Source organism: Cavia porcellus, unplaced genomic scaffold (assembly GCF_034190915.1).
Source record: "Cavia porcellus strain 051 isolate PalLab524CR breed Dunkin Hartley unplaced genomic scaffold, mCavPor4.1 scaffold_1, whole genome shotgun sequence".
Classification (NCBI taxonomy): Eukaryota; Metazoa; Chordata; class Mammalia; order Rodentia; family Caviidae; genus Cavia; species Cavia porcellus.
Window position 1 is genome coordinate 190,466,808 of NW_026947484.1, and position 23,010 is coordinate 190,489,817.

At 44.7% G+C, this 23,010-nt stretch overlaps 1 protein-coding gene across 4 annotated transcripts in view; it reads right to left on the minus strand.

Annotated features, from left to right (window-relative positions):
- Window positions 1-271: 271 nt before the first annotated feature.
- Frmpd1 (FERM and PDZ domain containing 1) overlaps window positions 272-23,010 on the minus strand; it is an 85,003-nt gene continuing 62,264 nt past the window's right edge. For all 4 annotated transcript variants that reach the window (XM_063225172.1, XM_023565523.2, XM_063225178.1 and 1 more), the window contains 10 exons: window positions 19,289-19,384; window positions 13,916-14,041; window positions 12,756-12,875; window positions 11,768-11,904; window positions 10,110-10,236; window positions 9,884-9,979; window positions 8,168-8,350; window positions 7,185-7,329; window positions 4,118-4,924; window positions 272-2,714 (listed from right to left, as the gene is read on the minus strand). In XM_063225172.1, the coding sequence (XP_063081242.1) occupies window positions 382-2,714; window positions 4,118-4,924; window positions 7,185-7,329; window positions 8,168-8,350; window positions 9,884-9,979; window positions 10,110-10,236; window positions 11,768-11,904; window positions 12,756-12,875; window positions 13,916-14,041; window positions 19,289-19,384 (4,170 nt within the window). In that variant the 3' untranslated portion in view covers window positions 272-381. The remainder of the gene's footprint in view (window positions 2,715-4,117; window positions 4,925-7,184; window positions 7,330-8,167; window positions 8,351-9,883; window positions 9,980-10,109; window positions 10,237-11,767; window positions 11,905-12,755; window positions 12,876-13,915; window positions 14,042-19,288; window positions 19,385-23,010) is intronic.

Here is a 23,010-nt window from a genome sequence, read left to right on the forward strand (position 1 = left end):
CTACGTTCCTTCCCCATTCCTGCCTTCTTGGGAAAAAATCTGTAGCTTCCTCTTGCATCCACACCCCTGGGTATGCTCCACTGATGGGCAGTTACTAATCTGTACCTGGAGCGTCTGTGAGCATCCTGGCCAGGGTGTCATGTTATTTGCCTGTAATTCCCAAGCTCCTAGAATAGGCCTGGTACACAAGAAGTATCCAGTAAATGTTTGTTAAGTGAATCTGAGTGAATGCTTCTCACCCAAACGTATCATTACTCTGTAAGAGTCAGGCCAAGACTAAGCAGCAGTTTATTTGAATACTCTACATAGTAAACATCTGATAGGGGTGAGGGGGACTGGGCAGGGCTTCCTAGGGAAGTGTTCAGGATAGGGGACCCCTGTTTATAGGGCAGTGGATGCCCGGAACTTCTGGGTCAAACAGAACACGGCAGCTGTGAGTGCTGTGCACTGACGGGCCAAGAGTTTCACACTCAGGTCGTGGTAGCCTCTCTCACAGGTCAATCTTGCAGCCTCTACAAACTGGTGGTAGGTGTAAACTACATCCCTGAGGTTCCCAGCGGCTTCCCTGTGCCGTGCAGAGCAGCGGCTGCAGTCCGTGAACTGGAAGCACAGGCCAGCCAGCTGGACCAGGTGCTGGAAGGTGTCACGCACAGCGCGCTGCATCTCCTCAGGGGACTGGTCCATTCTGATCACGTGCTGACAGCTTGACAGCAGCTTCTGTGAGCCCATGCAGAGGTGGCTCCGGCTTTCCAAAAAGTGCCAGGTGCACTTCTCTGGGGGATGTTTGTGCCCACTCCCCCAGGAAGTTTCTAAAATGTCTTGGAGCTCTAACAAACTCTCCAGGAGCTGGAGGAAGCCCTCAGGGGTGCCAGTGGGGATGGCTTTCAGCTGTCTCAATGCTCTGGAGCAGTACTCTGGCCAGATGTGGTTTCTCCTTGACAGGGATGCGGTGCTGCAGCTGTGGGCCCGGGCAGGCATCCAGGGTGGAACAAGCCGGGTTCCTGCAGAGGGTGGTGAGGTGAGGGGGGCAGCGGGGTACGCTTCTGGGTTCCTGTCTTCTTCCTCTGTCTCGGGCTGCAGGCCACGGAAGCAGGTAGCATAGGAGAACTGGCAGCTGCACTGCTCCAAGCCAATCCTAGGGGCCACCACCTCATTCAACCCCGCAAAACCCAAAGACATGGCCCTCCTAAGATGGGCAGAAACTTCAGGGTGGCTTTCAGGGGCAAAGCACAGGAATGATCTTTCAGTAGAGAGGCAAACACTGGAACTGTCATCTTTGCTCTCTGACAGTGAGCAATGGTTTGACGCTTTTGAGTCTGGCTCCTCTTGACACAGTGGTGGCTTTGGCAGAGAAGGATTAAAATGGACCTGCTGAGGAATGTCTGCAGAGGTTGTATCTCCCCCTACGTCATGGCTAAGTGGCTCTGCCTTGACCCCCCCTGGAGGGAAGTCAGATGGAACGGTCTGCTTCCCAAGGAAGAAACTGGGGTCTAGATCCAACTCTGCCAATAGTTTTTGATCTTGGGTCTGGCAGGCTTGGATAAGGGCTTCTTCTTGGGGTGTCTTGGGGGGATGTGGTGGGGTCTGCTCAGTCCCTGTTCCAGGAGCCTGCAAGGAGAGGGAGGTAATTATTTCACTAGCTGGAGTGCTACCATCAGGAGCCTGTGGAAAATTTGATATATTACCCTCAGAGTCACCTGAATCTTTCCCAGATTCTTCCTGAAATAAGTTGGGACCATGTTTGTTTATAACTTTGCCGTCACTTCCCAAAGATAGTTGCTCCTCCTCTGTGTAGATAGAGGCCATTTCTCCTGAATTTATTTCACATTCATCACTTCTAGGCCCATTTTTAGGAGACAGCAAAGGCTCTGTGGACTGGGGGCCAGTTTCTTGCATATGATTTGTATAAAAGGATCCCAATTCTACTTCCAGTTGGATGTCTCCCAGCTCCACTGTGTCTCCCTGAGAGACATTATGTGGCTCTGGGTTGTCTGGGTTAGGATCAGTACTGGAGAGGGGGAAGTTGCTGTCGCTAGGATCTACGGTGAGTTCTTTGGGAGCAGTGACATCTGGTTCTTGAAGTGGACATACTGTTTGGAAATGTTTTGTCTGAGTAGTTTCTGGACCAGAAGAAGTTGGATTGGGGCAGTGAAGGCTGCTTGCTGAGGGACTATCAGTAGTGGTGGCCAAATGGGGAACCTCAGAATTCTCTTTTTTGCTGGGGTCGATCCGGAGACGAATGGCAGAGATAGAAGACACCCGAGAATCAGTGACCGACTTGGTTTCCATGGTCTCAGGCTCCATCTCCATGACCCTGGAGGCTGGATTTTTGTTCTGAGTCTCCCTCAGGGGAGCCAGCAGCCCCAGAGCCTTGGTCTCAAGGAGGCCTGGCTCACCTTGCGTGTCCTGCAGGGAGGATACGGTTAGGGAGGCTGCACTGATGCTGAGGTAGGGCTCCCTGTCGTAGTAGCAGACACCATCCACGCTCTCCAGGGAGGCCGAGGGGGCCAGGGGAAAAGAGACCTGAGAGGTGTAGTCAGTCTGCAGGAAGGACCTTCGCTTCCGAAGCGTCTTGGCGTACTTCTTCACCCCTCCCTTTCTGCTTGGCTCTCTTCTGTGTGGCCCAGGATGCAGGCTCTCCTCAGGGACGCAAGCACTGGTCTGACTCTGTAAGCCTGTGGCACTGGGTTTTGTGGTAGAAATGGGTGTAGGCCCTGGAAAGCAAGAAAAGAAAAAGTCTATAAAGAGAAGAAAAACAAAGAGGTCTGCGGAGACTGAGCTCAGGACTTGAGTCTGTCTGAGTCCAAATCCTAGAAGGGCTGTGTAACCTTGAGAAGGTTAAACTTTGATCTCTTCCATTTCCTTATTTGTCAGATGGGAATAAGAATTTTGATATTTTTCAATTTTGGGTTGCCCGAGATCTATTTCTTTCTTTCTTTCTTTTTTTTGGTCACATGAAATTTATTGTAGATTTCCTTTCAGGAGTCTACGTCTCCCCGGTGGCTATCTTCTTGAATAATAATTATAATGATTATTGCTATTATTTAGTTTTTGGAAGGGCTGGGGATTAAACCCAGGATCTTATGCTTGCTAGACGAGCACCCTCCTACTGAGCTGCATCCCCAACTCACTGAATTATTAACAAAGGTGACCCCGACACCAGCCAAGTGATCAGATCTATGACCCACTCAGTCAGCTGCAAATTCTCCAGGATTTCAAACTAGAATATATGGATTAACAATGAAAAATAAAAGTGTAACCCACTCTTTCCAGGCACAATATCCTGATACTACGGATGAGGAATTCTGTTACTTAGACTTCCGGCCTGGTTGCCACCCTTGTTGGAACCCAGTTCTTGAGGCCTGCCAGCATCTATGTCTTGGATCCTTCTGGCATGTTTTCTTGGTGCGCACACTAACTCCAGTCAGTTAGTGCCAGTGGCACCAATACATGGTGCCATGTGCCTGGCACAATGCCTGGTGCCTAACAGGCATCCAAAAAAGAGAGCTGTTGCTGTTTCTGTTACTGTCACTTCATGTGTGGGTGTTCCAAGGAGGGTTTCTTTTGACAAACAGGGGCCCTGCCCCTTGGCCACAGACTTAGGGACTGAAACATGCTGGGTGGGCCTTTCTGAGAAGAGAAGTGCTGTTGGGAAGAAGCCTTGAGGTTCAGCCAGAATGAATCAGGATCAAGCCTAGTACTTGAGACTCAGAGAGGCCAGATACTCAACCAATTTAGCTGCACTGCACATCAAATTCTAGGCCACTTCTCAGACTTCCTAAATCAGAATCTCTGAAACTAGCAGTGAGGTATCTTTAGTTTTGTTTTTTGTACCAGGGATCAAACTTAAGACCTCACGCTTGCAAGACAAGCAATGTGCCACTGAGCTGCATTCCAGCCTGGAGTCTTTAGTTTTAAACAAGTTCTCTCAGGTAATTCTGATGCTCAGCTATGCTTCAGAGGTGCTGCCTGAGCTACCTGTAGCCAGGTACTAAAGGAGTCGTTTGGCCCACGGAATGAGGTCTGTCTCCTCAAGCGTGAACAAGGACCCCATTTTACTCATGCCTTCCACTCAAGCTTGGTCCTGACCCATTGGAGCTGCCTGTGAGCTGCTCACCTGAGAGGGGATCTGGGGGTGTGAGCTTGTCAGCTGCATCGTAGTATTCCTCATCTGAGCTGCCGTCTTCAAAGGCCAGGGGTGGGTGCAGGGCCAGCTTTTCCAGCGTGGAGCTGGGCTGGGCCTCAGTCCAGTCCTGTTGGCCCCAGACTGCTGGCGCGCCCCCCTGCCGGGAAGCTGTGCTCTCTGAACTGTCGCTCAGGTGACTGGCTGGAGAGACACTGGAACACAGGCTGTAATAGTCAGTTCGGCTGCCCTCGTACAGTCCGGGGTCCAGCCTGCCCATGGTCAGTTCTGGCCCCCAGCTGCAGGTTTCAGGAGCAAGACTCTGGGGACACTGCATCTTCTGGTACTGAGGGTTGGCACTCTGGGCCAGGTCCAGGAGACAGAAGAAGCCATTGGTCTCAATCCGGTTTTTCTCCTCTTGGTTGCTAGAATCAAGACCCTCTGAGAAGCCTGATGAGCTGAAATGGAAGAAGCCAGACCTGCTGGAGGAACAGGCATCCAGGTCATCTTCTTCCAGGGCATCCATGGACTCACTGGAGCCACTGGTCCTGCAGCCTCGGCTCTCGGTGTTGGCGGAGTCAGATGCCTCCGACTCAGCACTGTCTGTTGTGCCGTTGGCTCCACAGGTGCTTGGGTTTCTCCTGGCTGCCGCAGGCCCGAGACTGTTCTTGGAGGACTGCTCCTCTTTGAGGAGTGGTCTGCAGGGGCCCAGCTTCATCAGACGTCTGTTACAGAGAGGCTCCGGCACACAGTCCACTTCGGAGGACTCTTCTGAGTCACTGCAGGCCCTGGACTCGTAGCCTGCAACACAGGATTCTGAGGGTTAAAAACAGCAAACAGCATCCAGGACTCATAGATGCCTGTTTGTCCTCCTGCCCTTTCTACATCATCAGGCTACCTGTCCCACAGCTGTCTGAGCCACCGATGATGACAGTATTTATCCGCATCTCCTTCCAAGGAGATGGAGCTATTCAGACATATGCTGGGCATTTTACTGGGTTTCTCTCTGTCATGGGTAGACTCATCTAGGCTTCAGTTCCTCCCCAAATCTCACCTCTGTCCTGAGAATCAAAATCATATTTAAAAGAAATTATATTTAAAACACAAAACATTGAACTGCTAGGGACTGAGATTTTAATACTTTTATGGGATTTCAAGCCTACAGGGCTGACACCATTCTGAGTTCTGGCTTTGGAAACCTCCTGGTATTATTGGCCTTTTAGGACAGTGCAAAATCACCTAACTGCAGGTACCTAGAAGGGACTCACGGTGCCAGGGTGTGGGACATCGACCTAGGTCCACAGCTATTCTTCCATAACATTCTACTGATCACAACTTACCCTGCTGAAACCTTTGTTCACTCTCTCACCTAGAGGTAAAGGTGAATCTGTCGCGTGAGGGTGAAACATTCTCACAGTACAGCCTTGTTGCTCCTCTCAGAGGATGGTCTTGGCCTGCTCTCCTCCTCAGGAGTCTCCACACGGGCTCTCACAGGCAGGCCCTGACCCAGTCTGGTCAAAGCCTCCCCAGGATGGCACGGACCCTTCTTCCGCTGTCTGGTCATCCCCGCCATAGGATGACCCCTCACCCCCTCTACCATAGTCTGTAGCCATTCTCACAGTAGGAGTCTGACTGCTCTTGGCATCCATGCCGCAGCCCTCAGAGGCCGGCCTGGATGCCTCCTCAGCAGCCTGGCTGCCTGTTGCTGCCTTCTCCCCAGCCTTCTCCCTGAGCTCCTCACAGACTCAGACTTTGCCCTGTCCTCCATGTTCCGTCTCCTCGATTGTCTGCCTCTGTTACTTTCTTCAAGACCCATTCCAGCTCCCGCCCTCTCTGAAGTACTTTCTCTGACGACTGCTGCCTGTCCTACCTCGCAACAGGACTGCTCTCCCACGCCACCTCTGCAACCAGACTCTGGGGATCTGTTATTCATACACACATTGCACAAAAACAAACAAAAATAGCCACACTCATCACATGCTAACCATAGCCAGTCCTCCCTGTCTGTAGACTCCTGGGTTAAAATATTTAGGAAAAAAATCACCTCTGGGCCGCACATGTCCAGACTTTGTTTCTTATTTATTTCCTAAACAATACAGCCTAACAGCTACAGTCCTAGCATTTATAGTGCGTTAGTTATTATAAGTAATTTAGGGATGATTTAAAGCTTACAGGAGGATGTGTATAAGTTATCTACAAATTCTATACCATTTTATAGAAAGGTCCTGAAAATTTGCAGATTTGGGTGTACCTGGGGGGTTTCTGCAATCAGTTCCCTGCAGATGACCTGGTAGGCATTTTACTGTTCTCTCTTCTGAGATGGCCTACTCCTGCTTTACTCAGATGAAGGAAACACTACGTAGCAGCACATTACTAAGCACGTCTTCCCACCTCTGCACTCAGTGTGGTCATGTTGGCCTGAAACCGGCTGTGATGGGAGTGTTTACACCACGGAATTAGAACTGTTTGAAGTCAGGGTTTCTTCCTCTGGTAGGGACCGTGTGAAACATTTATCACATACCCCCGGGAAGATGCTGCGCCAACAGAAGAGCTAAAGCAAAGCCTGCTGATGGGCTGGAAGAGGCCTGAGAATCCACCTGTCCTCTACCTCTTTCCTCACATGCTATGGCTTTAAGTTGCCTTTGTCTCTAGGTACGCCTTGCTTCAAAACATAGAAGGCTGAGAATTTCTGTTACAATTGAAGAAAATGTTATGGAGCACAGAGGCGTGGAAAAGAGTCAGTTAATTTTTTTTTGAACATGTTACATCTCTGTTTACTGGGAAATAATGATAAAATATAGTGGATTTTAGAAAATACTACAGGGAATCGGAGATCTTCAACAGTATTTCTTGGCTTTAGGAAAATTTCAGGTTCAAAGAAAGCTGTTTTAGTATTTAAGAAAGAACAACTCTTTGCTTGGAAATAAACGGTGAAATGTCTCTCATCTATTGCAGCTGAAGGCTTGGCTCAGCTTTATCCACCCTTCCTCTCCTGCCCGCTCTCACCTCTGAGACCACTGACATGGGCCTGTCCTTCCTGGGGCAAGGGCTGGCACCTCACCTTCCTCAGCAGACACCCGGTGTCCTTGTCGAGTTCCAGGCCAGAGGAAGATGGAGACGACTGGGTTGACAAACAGCCTGTAGTACCCAGCAATGAGGCAGGCGAGATCTTTTGCACTGTTGGATTCCAGCAGCAACGTCAGAACCTTTGAAAGCAAGCAGAACTTTTCTGTGAATAAAAGACCAAAGGATAAGGCCTTGTGGGGCCAAAGAAAGACTCCAAATAAACCTAGCCATGGTCCACAAATAGGCCTTGTTATGCCCCAGATTCTCACATGTAAGGATCTCAATGATCACATGTGGATAGACATAGGCAGTCACACATGCTAACATCCACACACACCTGCATACAGACAAATCTGTACTTTCTGCTTCCTCTCTGACCTCCATCCTAGGCTCCAATCCCACTCAGCCCTCCCACCCTGCTCATTCTTACAATGGGATCCTTTCAAGACCTGACTTAGAAAAGCAAAAGAAACAAATGCAAAATAAGGGAAAGAGAGAGATGAAGAAGAAAACATCATTCTGAGAATGTTGAGTTAAGTCAAGGGAGGGAAAGATAACAGTAGAGTCTGCCAGAGAGGCTCAGGAGACACCCATTTAAATTCTACCACTCAAAACTCCTGGGCAGCCATTGTGGTCCCATAGATGTGATAAAAATCCTCTGGTGTTCCCCATCTACCTACTGAATCCAACAAAATTTGGGTTCAGAACTTTGTGTCAGGAAAGCATACGGACCAGCTCAATTTATATAAAGACAAATAAATAAACAAACAAAAACCCTAAAAAAACCCTTTTGGGTCTTCTCAGGATGATGTACCCTGTTCACCACTTGCCATTTGATGGGACAAGATGGACAGTCCATTCTTGCAAGCAGATGTTAACCATCAAACTTTAGCACTGTTTAAAACTCATATAAACTACCACAGACTAATTTAGCCCCCAATCCAGAAGCTGGACCTCAGAATGTCCCCACCTTGTTACCTTAATGTCCTGAAGGTACACTTTGACCATGCTCACTTTCTCAGACTCTTCTGTCAGCTCTATACGGCTGATGTTGGCAAACTCCGCCAGCGTGGACATGATGTTGAGTTTGCTATTGATAATCTGGCTAATTCCGTACTTGGCGCCAACCAGGAGGGCAATGTACGACTCTCTATCCTGTAACTGCAGAAACGTGGAAAAGGAATTAGTATCCATTCAGAAGCAAGTGAAAACACACTGCACATGTAAGAAATAATATTTCTCTTTGCCAACTCTGTGATTCCTATTTTAGGTTATTCCTGTTTCTCCCCAAGACTACTGCCAAGCCTGAGACCATCTAAAGCTAAATTAAGAATAAACTTACCTTATATAAGACTAGAGAGAATTGTACCCTGTTCCATAAACACAGCCTCTTCCCTCTCTTCATTGTCTACTGCAATTCTGATCCTTCTTTAAAAAAGTTTAGACCAAAACCTGTCTACTCACCTAAAGCATCTGCCTTATAGGAAATTAGAAACCTTCAGTATCTTTCCTTGGCTTTAAGAGATTTTCAAGCATTCAGTTTGGTTTCTCAAACCATAGCAGCCCCTTTTCTCTGTGTTGTTCCTCTTTGATTCTCTGGTAGCACTGAGCATGTATGACTTATTCTAATTATTCCATGCTTCACATTTTATGTGATATTGTCTGACATCAGAGTTGTATTTATCTATATTTGTAACTCCCAGTACCCAGCGAGCCAATACCTGAGCCATGAGGTGTGGCTGGCTGCTTTTACCAGTTCTGACTTAAGACAATAAAGGTACGGGAAGATTAGGGACAGGAACTGGAGTCCTTGAAAACATTGGGAAATTTTTCTTGTAACTTTAAAGCCGTGTTTCTGTGATTCAATCTCTTCTCTGCTGTTTAGATCTCGTATTTACACCAAGATTCTATGTTTTTCCCGTTTCCCCAATTACCTAATGCTCATCCTTTTCTTCAAAACACTGAACTTTTTCTGTATACATTGGTAGGTCAGCACTCTGATTAAATGGACCCATCACTGAAAATAACTGAGAGGTACAGTACATTCTTTGAAAGCGGTTTTGTTAATGTTTTAAAAAATAACCTTCTACTGGTATTGTAAATTGGCACCGTGCTGGGGAGTAGTGGGGTTCTGACTATGTAGAGGGGGACAGTTCTCTTAAGCCACGTTCTCCCACACTGACTACTGAAAAGTACATGCTCTGGTCTAGGCACCAAAGAGGAACAGAAGCAAACACAGCACAGAGCAGAGAGCTCTTCTGTTTCTCTGCTCCTTCTCAGGGCCATCTCTCAGCTCCTCCCTCCTTCCGAACTGTTAGGGCCTCAGCCTGGGAGTCGGACTAACTTCCTAACTTTCCTTCCTGGTTCCCGTCTTCCTCTTCATCTGAATACACTGAAAACTGCATAGTGCATCACTTACAACGCCCTTTACCCAACATGTCTGTTGGAGATCTGCCCCATTCCCCCTTCTTCCCTCTCCTTAATGCCTTCTTGTCTTAGACTTCATCTGAATCAGTCCATCTAAGTCTGTTTTTAAACCCTGCGTCGGCAGCCCTCTGTACTCTCATGGCTTTGCTTTGTCTTGACAAAAGCTAGTACACGGCAGAGTCCTCGGGACTTTTAGGATTTATATAAGACATAGATTTGTGGAAGTTCCAGCATAGGAATAGGATTTTAGAGTTCTTGCATACGTACCATTAAAGTAGCATTAAAGATTTTCCCACCATATGTCTTTAGTTCTCCGAGGATCTGTAGATAATTTAAACGTAGCTGAGCAGCAGAAATAAGTTGCTTAAATTGAAAAATAAAAAAAAAAAAATGACTGTTGAGGACAGAATTACTCACTTGCCTAAAATCCAAGAAATGTTGGAATATTTTCCCTGAGGCTGGGTGGGCTAGCAGGACCTAGCAGCTGTATTACCTTCTGTCGGGGTTCCAGCAAGTTTTGGTTCCTTTTCATGTGGAAACTAATGGCTTTCTTGATGTCTTTGCCTTTCATGTTTCGGAGTAAAGTTGGAGATATAAAGTTCTCTATTCCCCAGTCTTTCCTGCCATGAGACATTGCAGACAGAGCGGCCCATTTTTACAGTGTATTTGGCTCTAATGAAGAGCAAAATCACATTTGACTCAGTACTTAGTGGTGCTATATACAGCAGTCATGAGCCTCTTTTGCAGTATAGGGGCTACCCATCTATCCAGTATCCCCTCTCACAGACACAAATTACATACTCTACAAAAACCACCCAGGGGCTGGGGACATAGCTCAGTGGCACAGCGGCTGCCTGCCAAGTGCAAGGTTGTGAGTTCAAGTCCTAGTAGCAAAAACAAAAACAAAACAAAATAAAACAGAGAACAAATCAAAACAAAAAACTCACTATGGTCATTCAAGAAGAAAACCCCACTGAGCATTCTGGTGTAGTGTGCTAGTCCATTAATGAGGACAAGAATTCAATAACTTTTTTACTACAACATGCGTATCTGATCATTATACACAGTGTGCTTTTACGTTGATTGTGGTGCCGGAAATCAAACTTGGTACTTTGCACACAGTTGGCAAGCACTCTGGCACTGGGCTACATTCTCAGCTCAAATATACACTTGTGGAGCAACACAAAGCGCCTATAAAATCCCGAAGCCAAGCCTTAGAAAGGTATTAGCCTAGTAGCCTCAAAAGTCTCCACAAACTTGTTAAAAATATAGCATCTCAAAACCAGTGCATGCCTGTGATCCCAAGTACTCAGGATGCTGAGACAGAATGATTCCAAGTTTGAGGCAAGCTTTGGCAACTTTGTAAGACCCTGTCTCAAGATTTTAAAAGATAAAAAAAGATTGAAGATGTAGCTCAGTGCAAAGGCCCTAGGTTCACCACATCTCCATGGCCACCATCAGCAGCAGTGCTAGATGTGCAACTCAGATGTAAAGTGCCCTGAGCGTCTGAGTTTGAAACACTCACACACACACACACACACACACACACACACACACACACCATCTTAGATCCCACTCCCAAGTGATATGACTCATACATCAGGAGAAGGACCAGGGATCTGTTTTTTTAAAATATGATTCCCATACACTTTTGATGCCTAGGCAGGATTCAGCTGAATTGGGAGAGGGGTTTGGTGAGATTTGGAGAGTGGTACTACTCGCAGCAATTCTAAGCTCAAAATGAAGAGATGTTGGCATCCTAGAACTTGATGCTACCCTCGTTAGGGTGTAACATAACAGGAATTGGTTCACATATGTAGAAAGAATCAATTCCAAGGCACTCCCGCCTTTGGAAAAACTTAACACTGCAGTTGCCAACAGATGCCCAAGGTAGCCTCCCAGGGGCTGGGGATTTACAAGGGGATCCTATGTCATTCCACTGGGAGTTGGCTTCTGCCCCAGAGGGAGCAGCCAGGTTCTGACATCTGGGAGGAACCAAGCCAGGTGGAAAAAGATGGGGCAGAAATGGATGAAAAGCCAAGGACAGATGGGCTCGGGGGATGGATTGCAGCTTCCCGTGGAGTCTGGCCGTCCTGGCCAGAGGCCAGCGGAGTCCCACATGCAGCACAGCTGCTGCCCCCAGCCACTCACTCTATGTACTTCAGAGAGATTTTCTGCGGCTGGGCACACGCATAGATCCGCTCCTGGATGTGCAGGGCTGCAAGCCGGAGCGCAGAGCTGCACTTCATTTCCACAGCAAAGCGCTCCTGCAGCACATCACTGCAGCTCTGGAAGAAAGCAAGCAGAGGAGTTGGGAGAGGAGAACAGGTAAACTGCATCTTGCAGTTAGTTCTCTTGGTAAAAGGCTGCAGGACCAGTGGCTCAGCTTTGAGGTCGGTCTCTGGCAGTTCTTGGTTGTGTGACCTGGTTAAATTACCCTGAGCACTGGTATCCTCCATTACTAAACAGACAGTTGAATCTACCTTACACAGTTTCTGTAACCTTTAAGCAAGACAATGCCTATGAAAGCGGGTACAAGGCACACAGTAGTGTAATAATATAAAATACTGATAGTGTCATTGTGTTTATTATTTTACGTAAGACTTTGGGTGAGTCAGTGCCCCTAGCCGGGTGATGTTCTCTGTAGAATGGTTACACCTCCCAAAGGATTCTTTTCATCCAAATAAAAATGATATAATATATCTTGCCTAGGGAGGTAGAGTAAAGAAAAAGACTTGGCAGGGGTTAAGAACTAGCATTTGGCTCTGTTACTAAATGGGTAACCCAGACAAACTACATGACCTTCTAAGACTCAGTTTCATTGTCTCTGAAATGAGGCCTTGAGGCACTAAAGCCCTTTTAGCAATAAAAACTGAAATAACAACAATTCTTAAATGGTATTAGAAAATGTATCATTCACACTGAGGACCTAACCTAAATTCCCTTATTATACTTGCATATATCCCACTGCAACAACTCAGAAACAGGAAAAGGAACTCTGAGGAATAATTGGTCCGTTTTTCAGAAAAAGATAATCCCTGCCAGGGGTGGGTTAATTGCCCGAGCTCATGCTCAGAATAACTCCACATGCCATCTTTGAAGACACAACTATTATTCCAGCAAGCACAGACCCAGTCACCTGCAGGTAGAGGTATTCAAAAGCCACAGGATCTTCTTTCAGGAGGTCCAGGGGATCTTTGGGGACGAAACACACCCTGAAGAGGCAGCGGGAGTCATGTGACTCTTCCCTTTCCACCACCTGCCAAGAGCAAAGAGGACATAGATACTGTTAATGTTCCAGAAGGCTTTGACCTTGCAGCCTTTGATCCCACAAAACAACTTTGAAAAGGAAAAAGACAATGAAAGATAGTCCCCAGTTTCTACTTCAGCGATTTCTAAGACAGCTGCAGACCTTTGCTCCTGATCTTTCTTTCCCATGGAGATAAAATGAAAAAGGTTCAAAAGAGGGATATTTCCCACTGTTTTATCTCCCCTCCCCCCTTCCAGAGGAAACCCATCTGGAGTTAAGTGCCCTCCCAGAGACAGTCTATTCATATGTGCACCTTGATAGATGCATATTCTTTCCTTTCCACAAATAATAATACAGCTTACATACTATTCCACAGGTTTTTTTTAACTTAAATTATCTTAGGGATTTAATTTTATTTTCTTTCTCAATGCACACACAATACAAGTCATTTAAAAAAGAGTTTGCAAGCAAAAAACTTATGGGTTACTGGGGATCACAGGTAGAGATGAACGTTTGGAGTGTCTTCTGAGGTCATGCCTTCCTCATACTGTTCCCTAGCTTAAAGCCTCTTCCTGCTTTCTTCCTGTTGAACTCCTACCCATGTCTGTAATGCCACATATCCAAAAGGGATTTGTTGAGCTGACCTGTGTATGGTTGTAAGAGGCTGGTACAGCAAAGTAATGATCAGCCGAATGATTCAGTGTTGCAGATGTGCTTGCCTCTCCTACCAGCAGGAGCCATCCCACAAAAAGGAACCTTGGACACAGCAACCAACGTTTCTGTCACAGTGCAACAGCAGTTGGTGCAAAAGATCAGGGCTACGTGAGCTGTGTTACTTAGAGAAAGTCATCTTGCCTCTCTAGCCTCTACTTTCACATCTGCAAAATGGGAATCTTAAACCTGCACCCTTCCTACCTCATAGGAACAGATGAAAAACAGAGCTATTGCATGGAACCTGCATGCACTGAGCCCTGCCCACAAAGGTTCTGGCTAAGGTCTGAGCCAGCCCTGTTCGTGCCTCCCCAGAGCACACACGCTACCTTTCCTACCTGCTGAATGAGCTCCTCCTCGTGCAGCAGATGCAGTCGGGAGAGGTTGTACTGCTCTTCCAGGGCCAGGCCAAAGTACTCAATGCTGCGAATGGACAGCTTCTCCTTCACTGTGAGGATGATGTCCTAGCAGACACGGAGAGTGCAGTCACCCAGGGTGGCCTTTCCTGGCTCACCACTCCTCAGAAGGGCAGCACCTGCGCTGCTGGGTTCACTATGAACTCAGGCAGGGTTCCGGCCTCTCACACCTTGAACCACTACTCCCTGCACCACCAGCATCCAGGTGGTGGACACTCAATGACCAGCTGCTCTTATACCACTTGGAATGTGGAAATCACGAGTGGGGCTTCTGTTCCCTCCTCATTGCCCAGATTCGTTCTCTCTCTGGAGTTCCCAGTCTGCACCGACAGCTGCTTTCCAGACTGAGTCTAACCACGCACCTGATGCTTGACGCTGGGAAACGGACCTACATTCCTGATCTCAGATTATTCCTCTGTGAAATGCAAAGGAAGATAAGCTGGCAGGATACGTGATAATTACCGTGCTTGCTGGTGACCAGGCTGCACTTCCCTGGGTTCTCTTCAGCAGCCCTGGTCATCATGGAAGCCTTGGGCATTCCCACGGGCTGTTCTTTCTGTCCTGCCCACTTCTCCACTAAACATGGCTGCTTCTCACCCTTTAAAGGTTAGCTCAGAAGTTACCTTTCAGAGAGCCTTCTCTGGCTACTGTATCCAAATGTCACTGTTCCTGTCATTCTCTGTCCCAGGGCCGTGTTTATTTCCTTCATCACTATTTCATATTAATTTTAAGTATTTCTTAGTAAAAGATTGTGTAGCAAAGTTAGGTGAATGGGTTCTACACCTAACACAGCTGTGTGTCCTGGACAAACTTCCCTCTATATGTGTAGTCTTTTCATCTAGAACTCTCATTATTAATGAGAATAATTACCATTGATTCATTACAGAAGTTCTGCCAGAACCTCACCTTTGATAATCCCAAATCTTTAGGGGCTATCTGTTCCTCCTGACTCCTAATTCTGAATCTTTGCTCTTTTTGGTTCTACTACTCACCAAAACGAACCAATGACTAAGTCCTGAAGTCTGCCTGCTTCCAAAGATCGACTGTGCTCCAGGCTATGATAGAAAGCCTGCCTGACTATATCCCTTCTCCGACCTCCCACATTTACCTTGGCTTGAGTTCATGTATTCCTCTGGTTTTGTAGAACGATATCTTATGGACTTGTTAACCACCCAGCTGTCCACTTCGTCCCTAGAGCAGGGGTTGGCAAACTGTAACTCAGCCCAGCTCACTGCCTATTTCTGTAATAACACTCCAAGGAAACCAAGCCATGCTTAGTAACTGTAAGGGAAACCAATGGGCCAAAAAACCCTAGAGCATTTACTGTCAGGTCTTTTGAAGTTTGCTGAATCCCAATATGTAGGAACTTACCTAAGTCTTGTATCAGCTACGTTTCCCCATGCATAAGAACATTCAGTGGCTTCCCATGGCTCGGTGGTCAAACTCCTGACTCCTCAGCTTAATATTCAGGACTCTCAAAATCAAGTGACATCACTCTCCTCCCTCTATATTTTCTGTCCTTTCTCCCAGTGCCCTCTGATGGCAAACATCTACTTGGTGAATTTGTTCATCTCTGGGTCTTTGTTAGCGCTGTTCCCCACACCGGATCCCACATTCATACCATGCCTGGCTCATTCCTATACAGTGTTGATTCTTCTTCCCAGGTGTGCCACGTAGGCCACTGTTCATCGGAGACCTTTCCTTGCCACCTAGATGGAGTCCGTCTCTCCCCTGAGCCCATTCCATACCATTTCTGTGCTACTTTTCTGGCCTAATCACACTGTACCTTGTTTCCTAGTAAGCCGTCCTCCTCAGCCCCATCCCAGCTCTCTAGACTTCCTAAGGATGTGATTCTGGGAGAGACAGCAAAATGCCTGGTACCCAGACTATATCAGTAAATGCTCAAATGATACTGTTTTCTTTGATTCAGAAAAGGGTTTTCTGATCAGGAGCATTTTTCTCTTAGCGAGGAAACAGGAAAGAGTCAGTTCACTGATGAACTGACAATGATTTTTTTTAACCTGTAAGATTTGTTTAAACTGCTTTTCTCTCTTTTATAAAGAACTAGAATATTTATCTTATAAAATTCGGCCACCTGTAATCCTAGCACTACGGGAAGTTGAGGCAGGAGGATCATAAGTTCAAGATCACCTTGGAAAACAGTGCAATCATGCCTCAAGATAAAAATTAAAAACTTAAAAAGGATTGGGGATGTAGCTCACTGTGAAGGCCTGGGTTTAATTCCCCAGTACCAAAAAGAAAAAAGGCCACTCCAGATAAGATTACCCAGTACTATACCGGATAAGTCCTCACTCATTTCCATCTTCTTGGGTTTAACTTCCCAGTGATGTGGATTTTTATTATAAATCACCCCAAAGTATTTTTGGCCTTTAAATAAGTCACTCCTTCCATTCTAAATTACATTGGTCAAGGAGACAGAGGCAGAGCTCTTGTTTAATTCACTTGTAAAATTTTCCTTGTTATGCAGAATGGCAGAGTAGAAAGCTCCAGTAGAGTTTAAAAATGGAGCAAGTCTGAAGTTAGTTATGAGCTAGCAGACCTTAGCAAGTGTGCAACATCTTGAACCTGTTTTCCTATCTGCAAAGTGGGTATAACTTTCATCACTTTGCAAGGTTACTGGGACATTAGATAATATAGCACGCAAGACGTGCCCATGAAAATGGCTGGCACGTGATCAACACATAAATCTGCTTCCCTCTTTGATTTTTCCCTGGGCTTTGAGTTTCCTCTGTTTACAAAGGTTTTTTATAAGTTACACACATGTAAGAACAGGACAGCACACTGAGACCAGCCCAAGGAATTGCCAAAAAGAAACACTAGGTGTGCATTTTGTGTGTATGTGTGCATGGATTACAAATACTGCCCATTGAAAGCGAAATGAAAAAGACAAACTGACAACTAATGACAGAAAAAGAGCTCAACAGAAATGAGGCAGAGAAGGTTGGATGGTAGGAACAGCCATTTTAGAGAAAACAAGACATCATAATAGGTAGTACTGATTTAATATCCTCTTGTTTTGAAGTCCCATCAAGCTTTTGTTCTTCTGTCTCCATCAGTTTAACGTGTTGTATCTTATTGGATTTTATTATATGTGATAATAGACAAGGAGATTATACAGAAACCATTGTTCATTTTCTGTTAGTTGGTTCTAAATACCCTATAATATTGTCATTCTCTTGAACGGGTTTACATTGTCTTGATATGTTTGATGCTACAGTAAATGAAGTTATACTCAAAGATTTCAAGGAAAGAGACAATATGGTAACTACTTTTATATCAGGATTATCTTGTGGTGAAATACTATTTTGCTTAAATGGTTATGTTTTGACCTGCGCTGTTTTGTTGTTATGCCCTCTTTTATCTCAATCTCCTTTTTTTATTATTTACTTTTTCATTTTTATCCTTTTAATTAAGGAAAAATAAAAAATAGCAGGATATATTATAGTAACCCACTTTGATTTCCTATTAACTTGATTTGAAACCCTGTATTGCTCTCACCATCTTGTTTTGACTGATTTTTCTCTATTCTGTTTTGTTTGATAGTACCAAGTTCAAAAGTATAGGCAACAACTGTGAAGATAATAAGATTCATTATGATGCCCATTCTGGTTGACTATTATCTTCATTTGAAGTCCTCTAATGTCTCCAATGTTTTGGTTTTATTGGTTTTGTTCTTTACTGTTTTGTTCAATTTTATTATAACTGATGATATAGGCAATTCTTTTTAAGATAGCAAGAGGCATTATGGTAACCATTGTTGATCACCTTGTATTTTGTTTTTACAGAGTGTATTATGTCCATCCTTTTGATTTGACTGACTCTGTCCTGGTATGTCACATTTGGTTTTACTTTCTTCAAAAAAAAGTAATAAGAACAGTGGGAGTAATAAAACCCAAAACGTGTAATTGTCATTGTACAAAAGAGAGGAAAAGAAAGTGCTCTAAAGGAGTTAACTGCATGTATATTTAAGTGTATAAGATAGATAACCATATTACTGAGTTTTATTGGATCATTGAACAGAACTGTTTGCAGTCTCACTGTTTGAATGTCCACTCTATATGCTTTAATTTTATAACTTGAACAACTATTTCTAAGATGACAATATGTAATCTATTAACTAGTGATTTCCTACCGTTTATTTTTTCTGAAATTCTGTATAACTTGTACCCTTTTCTGTTTTTTTTTCTTTTTCTCCTTAAATAAAAAAAAAAGAAATACTGCCCATTACCTTTGTCTATGTTGGTCTCCCTGAATCTGTGCTTCCCCAGTCCCAGAGGAGCTGGGCGCCCTGTTTATTTAAGATTATGTGAATGTTAATATTTTCACAAGTTTAATTGCTCTGCATGTTCTAATCTCACTCTAACATCATTTTTTCACTTATTCAAGTACTCGTGGTCCCATCTTGTCCATGAATGAAACACAGATCTTGCTGCCTAGGACTGGAGACCACTGGCGGCCTCTCCCAGCCCATGCTCTTCCTGTATGTTTGCTATTCCAGTGCCAATTTTCCTAGCTCTAAGTGTAAGTTCATGCAGCTCTCTCGGACTGATGTGTGCCTCATCCGCCAACCATCCTGTGCCTGTCTTGCCTTTGTTAACATCTTAGATGCTCTCACAACTCAGCTCAGGGGCCGCTTCTTTCCCAAGCCTGGCTGACGTCCTGAAAGATGCAGTGTGCTATATTACACACACAGCACTTCCCTTGTTTCTCTTGTTACAGCCCTTATCTCATCTTGTGCTGGACTCCTAGGAGCTCCTGGGAAGTCCACTGTTCTTCAAGTAGACTGCAAGCTCCCAAAGACAGATCACACTTAACCAAGTTCCCCGAACCCTATAGGAGCATTTCAAGTAGGGGCACTTGTGAAGTACAAGGTGGACAGATTTCAAAGCAGAACAGAATATGCATGCGCCTAGCTTCTCCATGCATCTCATCTGGAGTTTAGTTACTCTAGTGTTTGTGCAGCAGGCAGAGCCACAGTCAAAGGTAGGAAAGCCTGGTGGTTAAGGGTGAAAGCCTAAGAGTTGTAACATGACCTTGGGCAAGTCACTACTCCTCTCTGAATTCTAATTTCTTTTCCTGCAATATCTGATTTAAAAAACCCCACTACCCCCTGGCTGTTGTGCAATGAAATGAGATAATACAATATTTGGCTTATTTCAGGTGCTCAGACCATGGTGGCTATGAGATCATCAAGGCAGATGTGGGAGAAGAAGCCTGGGGTCTTTGGAAGCAGCAAATTCTCCTGGGAAAAGGGTTCGAGGTTAGTTTTAATACCTTCACAGTTGTGTTTTCCTCAAACTTGAAAGCTTTGGTCTGTCCATTCTCCAGGTATAGCTTGAGCACGTTGGGCATGCAGAGCAGAGAATTACCCTGCAAAACACAAGAGTGTTGTTATATCCTTGATGCACCCTTTCTGTTCCTCCCTGTGCCAAATTTGGGCCATTGAGCCCTGACTGGCTTGGAGAACAGGATTCTTTCTGACCTTCCACACATCATGGGTAGCTTCTTAGCGTTTTGGAGTTCTTCTGAAGGACAGGTATGCTTTGTGCGGGATCACTGAAGAGAACTGTTAGATGTGATGGATGATGAAGAGCAAGTCTTGCCATTAGCATGGTGATCATTGCTGTATCAGCCTGTGTAAGGTCTCACTATCATCAGCTAGTATTTCTATGTTCACCCCCAACCTCATGGAAAAACAGATGACCAGCATGTATGCCCTTTGAATTGGGTCTTCCTGAGACCTGTGGAACTACCTCATAGGGTTGGCATGGAGTATGTGGGGGCAGAATGCACCCTCAGAGCCCCATACCCAGTTTACTGCTGCATTTCCTATACTGAAACCTTACCAAGGGCCAAGGGATGCCCTCTACCTCCACTCCCCACAACCAGCACCTCAAGTATGCAAGATCCCTAAGATATTTCTGCCATTCTTGAGGGTCATTTTGGGAAGGAGGCACAGGGCTGGTCTCTGTGTGGTGATCCCACACCAGCTGGATTTCCTGAGGTGGGATAGGCTGAGTTTTGGAGAAACCCCCCAGGGAAAACTCTCATTAAAAACTAACCCTGAGCATTTAGCTGAAAGTTTAATCCAGCTGGGCTATAGCCTCCAAAACTGCTGAGAGTTCTCCAGCCTCTAAGACTCAAACTAGAACTGCTCCTCTGCTTTTCTCTGCAAAGAGTTTAGGTGTGAAGTACATCAGTGTAAAGAAGTTTACATCTATTTTCTAGCACAAAGCACCAGAAGCCTTTTCTCCCTTGAGTTTTCTAAATGAATATTAAATAGAACCTTGTATCTTCTAAATAAGCCTCAAAATCATCATTGCTCACTCTTAATTTTTTAAGCCATAGTGCTTTTGTAGAGAAAAGAGATTCCAGAGCTACTTCACAGTTGATCAGGATACAGGATTTTGAATTGTTTTTTTTTTTTTTTCTACTGTCATCTCATTTCGCTGGCTTTGAGCATTCAGAAATCTTACTTTTTAGATTTCCCTCATAGAGATTTTTCTCATTGGCACCTTATTATTTGTGATTTAAAGATATCCATAGCCATATCATATAAATACTATCATTTATTTTTTAAGGCTTCTTCCAATTGTTATCTATACTTCTACATATCTTTTAGAGAGTTGCAGTAACAGGATAATAATAATAATAATAATTCTATGTTCAGTTTTTATTCGACACATTTTATATACCATTTTATACTATGTATTTAATATTTATAATTCTAATGGTTTATAATATCCTTTTGAGCTAAATTATCAGAATTAACCACTTCTCTAAAACATTTTTTCTATGCTACAGCTATTGAAATGTTGTAGATATATTTAAACATATAGAGTTTTGCATTTACCTTATTAGATACTCCAAGTTAACAGGAATGTGATCCCTGGATCATGGCAGTCATTACCCTGCATTTTTCTACCCTAAAATATTCAAACCAACTTTCAAAGCTGCCTGTTGCATGACTCTGGTAATTTTCTCGGCATCAAGGCTTATGTTTTTCTGATTTGTGTTTCTTCTTCTTCTTTTTTGTACCAGGGATTGAACTCAGGGCCTTATGCTTACAAGGCAGGCACCTGAGCTACTAAGCTAAACCCCCAGCCCTGATTTGTGTTTCTTTAGCAGACACCAAGTGTCACTCTGTAATATTTTCAGTCATTTCTTTAACTGTCAGCCTAGTTAAAAACTTGCAAATACCAGTTTACCTATTTCAGATTCTATTAGAGTGTGAATTCTTGAGGCAGGATTATCAATTTCAAGGGCACAAGTTTGACAACTTTTTTTTTCTTTACCATTTAAACCTTTGAAATGATGGCAGGCAGATCACAAGGATGAACTCCTATCAGATTCACAGTCTCTGCCTTGCATGACTGATGTAGATGCTCCCAAAACTGTCCCTAGGGCCCCAAACTGTAAGGCTTCCCAGACATACCCTCTCAGAGCCCTTGGTTCCTCTAAGCCATCACAGCTACTTCACTTCAGAACCAGTTCTGCAGCTAGTTCATGTTTCAGAACCTGTCCTTATCTTTTCAGTGTGCACACCAGTAAACAGGATCATGAGCATCTTAATAAGTTATTGTCCAGATAAACCAGCCAACACTGGCAGTGTTCTTGTCTTCTATGTGTTCTGTGAGCTGGATCTGAACCCCACTGTCCATCACTGTGCACCACTCTTGAATCGCATGTCAAACCCAAATTTAATCCACTAAAAAGGCTTAGTCAATGTCACAAAGACTCACACATTGCTGACTGACAGCATCTCAGGGCTTTGTCATTAACACACTGGGCCTCTTCACTGGCCCCAACCACCTGGACAAAGCCGCCCTTGTCTCTCAAGTCTAACTGAAGTTGTGCACTGTCAAGTAGCAGGGCAGATGAAAATAAGGGCTCTGAGGATGTGTGGCAAGTCACCTACATCTTTCATTAAAATGGCCATGGGCCAGGACACAGAATCAACGCACAAAATCAATAGTGTGCTTGTGCCCAATAATGAACCTAAAGAGGAAAATGTCAGGAAAACAATTCTGTTCACAATAGCTTGAGAAAATGAATACCTAGGAATCAACCTAACCAAAGAGCCGAAAAACTTTTGTAATGAAAATTATAGAAATTCAAAGAAAGAAACTGAAGAGGACAACAAAAAAGTGGAAAGCCATCTCTTGTTCTTGGATCAGCAGAATTAATATTGTTAAAATATTGACTGGCTGGTCGCCATTTTGGAAAGGGCCCAGCTGAACCTGGAACTCCGAGAAGTCATGGGTTGGCTTCATGTTGGAGCTCCCAATGTCAGGGAAGGCAGAGCCAAGAAAGACATCCAGGTTCAGGAAGCTTAGTTCAAACTGCCAAGAGGCAACTGGATGTAATAAACTGAAGAACTCAGGTCCCAGCCTCCCGGCCAGAAACCAAAGCAACCCTGAATTCCAAGGACTTGAAAGCACATCCTTGCTGGGATTACTCATTATCCTGCTGTAATTCTATTGCAGTCTTTCTAGGACCAACCAGCATGGGTCTGGACTCTCTCTGCCTGATTTATCTACCAATGACAATCATGACACACCCTGAAGTGGGTACGTTTCCCTTCCTTTATGTGCATTTTTTTGTTTTTATCTTTTTGAGACAGGGTTTAACTATGCAGTTCATGGCTGGCCTTGAACTCACTTGTAGCCAAGGCTGAACTCAAACTCACAGCAATTCTCCTGCCTCGGCCACCTAAGTGCTGAGACTACATGCATGTTCCACAATGCCCCGCCCTGTTCTTGTTTCTATATGAGTGTGAATATTGTTTTTAGTTTGTTGTTGTCATTGTTTTATTCTGTTCTTGTTTCAGTTTCTTCCTTCTTTCCTTCCCTTGATCTTTTTAATCATTTTTCCAAAACTTGCATAAATAACCTTTCTTTGTCTTCAGCCTTGCTTCTAATCTCTTTTTCTCCTTCTATATCTCTATTTTTTTCTTCTCATCTTTTAAAAATTTTCTCCCCTGAGGGTAAACTCAC